General features: G+C 36.5%; 1 protein-coding gene across 1 annotated transcript; it reads right to left on the bottom strand.

Moving 5' to 3' along the window:
• Positions 1-1,790: 1,790 nt before the first annotated feature.
• Positions 1,791-2,482, bottom strand: LOC108087417. The gene is made up of 4 exons (XM_017184757.2): positions 2,447-2,482; positions 2,301-2,397; positions 2,038-2,242; positions 1,791-1,978 (listed from the first exon to the last, which is right to left on the bottom strand). The coding sequence occupies exons 1-4, from the start codon at positions 2,458-2,460 to the stop codon at positions 1,860-1,862; spliced, it is 435 nt and encodes a 144-aa protein (XP_017040246.1). The 5' UTR covers positions 2,461-2,482; the 3' UTR covers positions 1,791-1,859.
• Between the last annotated feature and the right edge of the window lie 6,244 nt (positions 2,483-8,726).

Here is an 8,726-nt window from a genome sequence, read left to right as displayed (position 1 = left end):
ACAGTAAAACTTATTGAAATCCATAAAAAGTCAAAGAAGTCAAGGAAATGAAATTGGGAAAAATTTTACTGCTGTGTAGGGGGAACATTGACTTTTACAAGACCCGGAGTATTTAATAGAGATTTAAAATGAAACAAATATTTATTTAAAATGAAGTCAGCTATAAATAATATAACACAATTCTTTTACATTAAATTAGTTTGAAATAAATTACACTAAAATATAACTAATATTCTTTCAAAAGTAGCATTTTTGGCCACAAAAAATAATGATTTAGTTGAAGAGATATTCCTTTTTTTTTTGTATTGAAGTGTATTATATAATTCTACCTTCTGTCTTTTTTTGTGCCCCACTTCTGTCTGAGTGTTACCAATTTATGTGTAAAGTAAGCAAGCAGCGGCTGATTGGGGGTCTGTCCACTCGTTTGGCTTTCCTCCATTTGGCAGTTCTGCCCCGCCCACAGCCTCCACAATTTTTCCGGATCCCCACTTTTTTCCCACCGCACATTGTTGCTCATGCAATTTCAATTACGTTTGCTGTCGATTTTCGAATACGTTTCGGCGTTTCAATTCGATTTGCAATCCACCCCGGCAATCAACTTTCCACTCGATGCCCGCCGAATACCCTATCCCCATTTTCGCCACATTCGCCCCCACCCACATTTTCCGCCCTCCGATCCACTTGATTTCAATTAAACTGAGTTGCCATTGGCGCTGACGCTTTTCGACGTGTCGCAAATGCAGCTTTCAGTTTTCGCTTTCCCATTTTCCCACTGCCAGCTCCACATTTTCCCCGCACCACCCAAGAATTTTCCCAAGTTTATTCGCTTGTTTTGCTTCTGTCGACTGCTGCCGCTGCTTCTAGCCATTTAATTGTTTTTCTTCGTTTTTCATTTTGTGATTTCCTCTTTGACTTTGGCTTTGAGCTCCTCCACTTGACCACTTGCATTTTATGGCGACGCGGAAAAGCTGTTTTCCCCTCTTTTCGGGTGGTGGAAGTGGAGTTCGACCATGTTGTTGATGATGTTAACTTGGTGTTGGTTGGGTGGGGCAAGAATACAGTGGAAGAATTTTATAATCAGTTATATAAAAAAAGTTTTTTTAAGGGAATTGATTTATATTTATAAGTAAAATGATACTATGCAAAAAGTCCCTTCAAAATTTTTCAGAAACCGGAAAACAAACAAAACGAAACTTGTTTTAATTTTATTAAACATACATACAATATAAGAATGGATATATTTTGGTTTTTTTATGTTGCCAATTGGATATTTGCAAGCCTCTTTTTTTACCCAAAACAACTTAATTTAGATCTATGTAGTGTGGTAAACTATTTACTACACGTTTTATTTTAATTAAAATAAGCTATAAAATTCCATAGTACTTTCCTAAAAATGTCAACAAATCGCAGCCAATCAGGCGCTTTCCAATCGCCAATCGAGCGTCACAAATAAAAAGCAATGCGCTGCTTGTTTAAAACAAAGAAAATTGCCATTGTAAATAAAATAAAAAAGAAGACAAAAACGAGCAGGGGCAAAATCAAAAGAACGCGCAAATGGAGAGAACATGGAGGAATTGAACACCAAAGCGCCAAGAATAAAGTTTTTCAAAAGCGATAAAAACGAAATGTCGCATATTTTTATGACAAGCTGATGGTGAAATGGGGAAAGAAAGTGAGGTGAGAGGAAAACTACCCCGCACATTGGCGCAAATTGAATTTGTAAAACAGCAAACAAGGAAAATGGAACAAACAAATAAAAAAAAAACAAGTTAAATAAAAACCTTTAAAAATTTCTCAGGCAAATATTTTAGATCTTTATTTCGGATGCACCAAATTCTATTGGTTTCTGGCTCCCGATTTCACTGACACAGGGTCATAATAAGTTTTTCATCTAGGCCATTCTTTTTGTAAGCCAGGGAAATTCCATTTAAGACGGCAGGACTGGGGGTTTTAACGCTAGTATATGCGTTGATAAACTCTAGAGTGGTGTAATTAGAAAAAAAATTATAAAAATAAACGAAAGATCCCATAACTTACCTATGTGAGTCTTGGAAACATTGAAGTAGTTACACTTGTATAGAACTACGTAGTCCTTGTTGTCAGTACCTATAACTGTGTAATCCTTCAGTTCAGGTGCTGCCACATCGTAGCGAATACATAAATTACTGGGCTGAAATGTCGAAACAGTATCAAAACTATTTAGGTACATCGATCGAAGTAACATTTTTCCCTGCATTTTGGTCTGCGTGAATAAAAAAATATTAATAAAGCTCAAAAAAAAAAAAGTTAAGTGAACAAACTGGTGGAAATTGTTGTTTTAACTTTCGACATGGTCCTGGTTTGGTATTTGCAACTTCTCGGATTGCAATTAATGCCAAGATTCCCAAAATCAGAAGGCTATAAGACGATACAAAAATTATTCCTACTTTATTGACTTCTTTCTCACCTTGACTTTCCCATTTTGAATGAACAGAACGGCTTTGCTAAGTTGGGTTTTTATAAACTCGCTTAACGAAGCGAAAAATTTAAATTTTCTTTGCTCTTCTAACAAAGCGGAAAATTTACATTTTCATTAAATTAAAATTGTTAGTAAACGGATAATTAACAACACAATATGCACTATTATTATCGTTTTTCTCAGTAGAAGTGGACTAGTTATATTTTCAGTTTTTTTGAGCCCATAAATTTCGAGACAAAAATTTAAAAATTAAAAAAAAAAAAGAATGGAAGGTAGCTTCGGCTTGTGAATCAGTTTGTTAGGAGGCTATGTCACAAGCATGTACAAATCCAAAATCATAAAAAAAAGTTATGTGTAAGATATATAAAATATTTAATTGCAGTAAAAACTAATTACAAAGCTAAGGTCAGTATTAATAAGTACAACCTTTTGAATTCAATCGCCTTTATTTCTTATCTATTAACCCATATACATATATCATTATCAAATTGCTTTTATTGCCACTTTGGCGCTTGTGGTCTGAGAAACTTTGGCCAACCATTCCAAGTTCCTTGACTTGTCATAACGTATATATAGTAGATGCTGCTGCCCTGTCCCATAATTTAGTCAGTTCGCCCAGTTCAAGTATCCACAACCAGACACAAATCATAATCCTGATGGCCTCAGATAGAGATAAAGTAATGCGGCTGCTTTTGGCCGCTAAATGGATTTCCCAAAGCATTTGCCAAGTTTATGAAAAATAATCATAGCGACTATGGCGAGGAGGGGGTTGATCTAGATCTATATCATGCAGCGTGTGGTTGGCGTATAAAGTGCTTTTAAAAACATCCCAACGAGTCCAAGTCTTGGCCAAAAAGTTTTGGCCCAGCTTGGCCTTCGGAAGGGCGGAGGACTCGTTGGTGGCAAAGTGTTTTTCATGAGCAATAATAATAATTTCGGGGCCGAATTTTAATTGCACCCAATGGACTCGTTGAAGAGAAGACGGGTCAGAGACTCCAAGATGAATGGTAGAATAAAGTGAGCCAAAATAACAATGGGTTAGTCGCTCCTTCAGAAAATTCATATCCCAAAAATGATGAAATGAAAAAATTATGGTAAAAGGTCATAAACTAAATTCAGAATATAAAACAAAAACTTTGAACTGAATTTTCAAGAACTTCCGAGCTCTATTTTTGCGCTTTTTTTTATGATACTTTTCAGATTTCGTTATTAATTGATTCGTTTTATTTATAACTCAAATATCTTAAAGATTTCAAAACACGTTCCCAAGTAATAATCGTCGTGAAAAACAGTTTCATCAATCAACCAGCGAGCACATTGGGATTTCCGCAGCTTTTCCTTATGTCTACCAACGCAAATCCATTAAATTACAGCGAAATTAATTATTATGTCGGTTCTGCCAGTTCGGTTGTGTGCGCCAGGTGGGTGGCATGGGTTAAAGGGTTCAGCTCGTTTTTATGGCCACGTCTATTGCCTTGTCGCGTTTATTTTGGCGGCGCCAACTTTCATGCTCAATTAAAACGTTTGTTTAATGAAAACAAATGCGCTTAATTAATAAACACGCATTTTGTGGTTTTTGGGCTTGGGCTGGGTTCAAAGGGGGAGTGTTATTCGGATTGTGTAAAAGGGGTTTTCCCGAACCCCACTCCCCCGTTTCGTTTATATCCCTCTGAATATTTTCAGTAATGTAGAAAAGTCGAAAACTGTCGCAGCTGTTTATGCCGCGGTTGTTTGTCGTAATGGTTGTTGCTTTTGGTTTTGGTTGGTTTTGTTTAATTACATTTTGTTTTACTCTTATTGTTGCTGTTAGCGTTGTTGAGATTTATAAAAATTAAGTGGCGGTAGCTAAGGTTTTAAAACCTTTTTTTGTTCCCCTTTCACCCTGTATTAAATAGATATAAGTGTTACAAAAATTAAAGGCATACCTTGTGGCTGCATTTATAAATGATTCTTACCTAAAACAAGTGAAAAGTATTTGGGGATATGCCAGTCAGTTTGAGCAATGCTATGTTTTTTAAAAACTTTCAGTGCATAATTTTAAGCTGGTTTTTTACTCCAAAGAGATACCAAGAGTTGTGTAGGCTGACGAGCTGAGCCACTACGTCGATTCCTTAGCTCAAGTAATTAATTTGTACTAAAAACAATTATTTAATTTTAAAAATCGAAGAAGGATTCATCCTTGCGCGTTTTTTGTACTTTAAATCCCTTTGATATATTTAAGAACTTTTTCTTTTACTAACCCTTTAACTTCCCATATACGTAGATTTAATATGGTTTAATTTATTATTTTTAAAAAATATATATTCTCTAAGACTTATCCAATTCAAAAACATTGTGGAATCTTTTAGGTGAGCTTTCTATAGAGTACAACTTTATAAGTCTCCCAATAAACTAGATTACTTATCCTCCTTCCGCTTTCAGCATTTTGTCTGCATATTTGCATCATTTCTATTAATACTTGTAAATTAACCCCTTTATTTTTCTAGGGCCTACGATTGCACACTTTTTATGTGATGCATAATGCATTTCCGGAGCTCTCTATCTCCCCCATATTGTCCATTTGTGGACTAGACGAGGCCTAGGCTGTGACTTTGGCTTTGATTACGACTGCAATTGCACTGGATGGAGTGGCACGGATTGCAATGCAACTCGTATTTTTTACTCACTCTGCAGTGACATATTTTTCCCGATTAGCGCTCAACTTTCCCAGACTTTCTCATAGGTCATCAGAAACGATTGCGAAATATTCGCTGTAAGTCTAGGTGGAAATTTCGATGGCTACTCGCATTACCTTCGCTTATTGCCAACCCTTTTCCCCTCGGTCGGCTTGTCTACAATTTCATGGATGGCGCTATTTTAATGGTTACTTCTTTTTTATTGCCATTTTTTTTGCTTTGTTTTCGGTTTATTTATGTGGTTTAGGTTGCTACTTTTTGCAATTGGCGCTTTTTATGGAACATTTTGTCATAGGCCCGCACACGTGTCTTTTGGGTGATAACTTTTGCGGGCCAACAATGCGTATGCTTAATTGGTTGCGACTTATTTAGGTATAATTATGTGAGCTTAAGCTGGTATGATAAATAAGTTTGCATTAATGTGTACTTATACAAATGAAATCACTGAATAAAAACATGGTTTTTTATATTAAACAAAATGCTTTTTGTATAATTCGAATATGTATTGATTAAATTATTTAAATGTTGCCCATTATTATGTCATTACCTTCAATTTAATAAATAAACCTATTAAGCGGTCACGTAAGCCATCTTTCGTTATTCCAAAAATCTTATTTTAGCCTTATCGTACTGGGAATCTCCCCCCTGCCCCCGCAGATCTCTTGGCCACTTCCGTTACTCGTTAAACGATAAGCTCGAAGTCCAATAAAAATTCATGAATTTTGAAGACGTATTTAGGTGTTATCAGGCCGAAAAGTGCAAACAGATCTGCTCGCAAGGTGTCAAATTGAAAAATGTTCACGGCGCAAAAAAAGCTGTGAATGAATCGAGATTAAACAATATATTACAAGACTCGGAGATCGGAGATCGGATGACGGGGCCAGAAAGTGGGACCCCCAACCGATAAGTAGCCACTCAGAAGATCCCACACAGACGCACACAGCGGCAACTGATTAATTATAGTAAGCACTTGTGTAGTACTATAGTGCTATAGTGCTTGATAAAGAAAGAGCATAAAGAAAAAATTATAATAATAAAGGGCAGATCGTCTTCGCAGCCACAGCTGCTGGGTCAAGTTCAAGGACAAGCTATCAGCAATAATAAGTGGAAATGAATGGAGAGGAGGAAGCTGAAATGAGGGTAAGGGGTAATGGGAGCATGAGTACACAGAGAAAAATAGTGTATGTTATTGGTCATAAGTTTGCGATCTAAAAATGGCTTACCTAGGAAATAGAAAAAAGTTAACCCATTACTCTTTTATCTCTCTAATAATTATTATATTTTTACTCATATAATATTTTTTATATAAGAAAACCAAAAGGGTTCTCCTATTAAATAATATTTTTAAAATAAGTTTTTTACAGGACATTTACTTCATATTTAAGCCACAATTTAATACAATATTAAATTTGTTTTGTTGTTTTAATATTCTGTATAGATTGATTAAACTTCGCCTCGATTGATTTCACTTTTATTCTGACCATCTCGTTCCTGTTCTTTCTCTCTCTTGTTTTCTTTGGGAAGACCGCGCCCTTTGTAGATCATTGGGTCACTATGTGTGCAGATGCGTCCCTCAGCATCACTTTACCGCTTGCAACTGGAACACATTGAAAACATTGCGAAAAAAAATAAAGAATACTGACTGTAAGAGCCCCTGAAGGCTGTCTTCTGTTGGAGTCCCCGATGCACCCGGCTTCCCGATTCTCCGGCCACTTGTGAAGAAAGGAGGCAGAAATGAATTTGCAGCTCGTGGGTAATCAAGTGAGACACTCGCACACACTTGCAACCTGCAACGATGCCACTTGTGGGCTCACTCAGACAGCGTGGAGCTTGCATTCTGAATGGTTTTGTTTTTGTCTGGGGCTCCTGTTACCCTGCCACGCAATATGACAATATGACAGGTAATTAGGTTTCTATTAACAATAAATCATATCTGATCATCTACAATTTATAATACTTTTAAATACCATGGTCAAAAATTGTTTTTAATACATTTTAACTGGAATGTTTCTATCAAAATTAATGTTGTTATATCTCAACATTAGTAAATAAATTATATATTTCAATATCTGAAAAAAATCGAATTTCGTTTTCCTTTTCCTTAAGAATTGTTGATGTTCTTGATTGCTATTTAAACTTACTTATAAATTTGATGAAAACATTAAGGCCTTTCCATACAATAATAACTCGAATCAACTTAAATTATCATATAAAGAATGGTTTTATGTAAAAATTCTAACTTTCCACGGATTCGTGCAGGGCATTTGAAGACACCCATTCGCTTTAACCTTAGCCGACTTCAGTCTCTTTTCTGCCGTAACCCCCACTTTGGAGTATTCTTACTTGTTATCAATTGTTGTTGTGGCCGGCTGCCCCTCCCCCTTTCCCCCCAGCCTATTGCAGTTGTTGTTGTTATTGCACTTAAGTGCAGCTTGTTAATGCTCATTAAATGTTAAGGGAGCTGCGAGCTGGCTCTGAGCTCGAGAGCTGAGCTCAGCTCCCAGATCGACGGCAAAAGCAATTGTCTCGGCCCGAGCCCTGCCTCAAATTGTGGCAGAGTCCGATCCCCGGAGCTGTGGGCTTTAGTTCCATAAAATGAAGCGAGCCAGAAAGTCGCGGCGGGCGCGTTAAAAGGAAAACAACTTTGCCTCGGCACAATAAAATCAAAAAGACCCCAAAACGATCGATGACAGTGAATAAGTTCAAGCAATAAAACCAACAAAATTGAAAAACCCAAAACAAGAGGAGGAAAACTTAATCGTAAAATGAATATTCCAAAGAACATCGTGAATATCGTCTGCTTCCTATTTTACACTGACAAAAATTATTAAGAATCAATAAAATAAATAATATTCATTAAGTAATATTCAATTGCCTAAAATATTAAAAAGTGAATAATTTCACTGACAGTCATTGAAAAACTTGATGTCATGAACAGGGCCTGTTGAGTCCAGTTGAGGTCACCATTAACAAATTTAAAATTTCCATCATGATTAGAAATAAAGAAATCGGCCTTCAAGAAAATATAAAAAAAAGATTTAAGGAATTCCCAAACAATCTTTAAATCAGGTTAAAATTGGTGAAGTTATGGACTCTGTAGTTAAGTTTTGGGTTACTTCTATTGAAACCATTGTGAAGATAAATACATTTTGCATGGAGAGTGGTCAAAAAGTCATACTCCTCCGAAAAGAAAAATTAAATGTAAACTGTAGTTCGAAAATTCTTAAGTTCAGTGTAATTCTTCATTATCGTGAACCGATTCTCATTATCGCGATCATCAACATTGTTGTCGTCGCGTGAAAAACCTGTTCGCTTGGGAAAAGGCTCTCGCGTGGTTCTTGTTGTTGGCCGTGTGGCTGTGTGAAGCTAATTGAAAAGAAGTATTAACAACGCTGCCTTTTGTTTTTGTACCTTTGATTGACTGACCGACCAACACGAAGGAGTTGTAACAGGGTTATGGGGAAAATGATGGGCGGCGAGGCGGGATGTCTGGTATGGCATAATTGTGGGATCAACCAGCGGCAGAAGAACATCACGAGCAGTAAGTAGCAGCAACTGCACAGTTAATTAGTAATGCAAAGCCAATGCCTACT

This window comes from Drosophila ficusphila, unplaced genomic scaffold (assembly GCF_018152265.1).
Source record: "Drosophila ficusphila isolate 14025-0441.05 unplaced genomic scaffold, ASM1815226v1 contig_286, whole genome shotgun sequence".
Classification (NCBI taxonomy): domain Eukaryota; kingdom Metazoa; phylum Arthropoda; class Insecta; order Diptera; family Drosophilidae; genus Drosophila; species Drosophila ficusphila.
This window is presented reverse-complemented; position numbering and strand designations above follow the sequence as displayed.

What these genes read in the sequence shown, in the direction of transcription:
- LOC108087417 (XM_017184757.2), bottom strand. An exon ending in TAAAACAACAATTTCCACCA is followed by an intron (nt 2,243 to 2,300) that starts GTTTGTTCACTT and finishes TTATTCACGCAG; the next exon opens with ACCAAAATGCAGGGAAAAAT. An exon ending in TGTTTCCAAGACTCACATAG is followed by an intron (nt 1,979 to 2,037) that starts GTAAGTTATGGG and finishes ACACCACTCTAG; the next exon opens with AGTTTATCAACGCATATACT.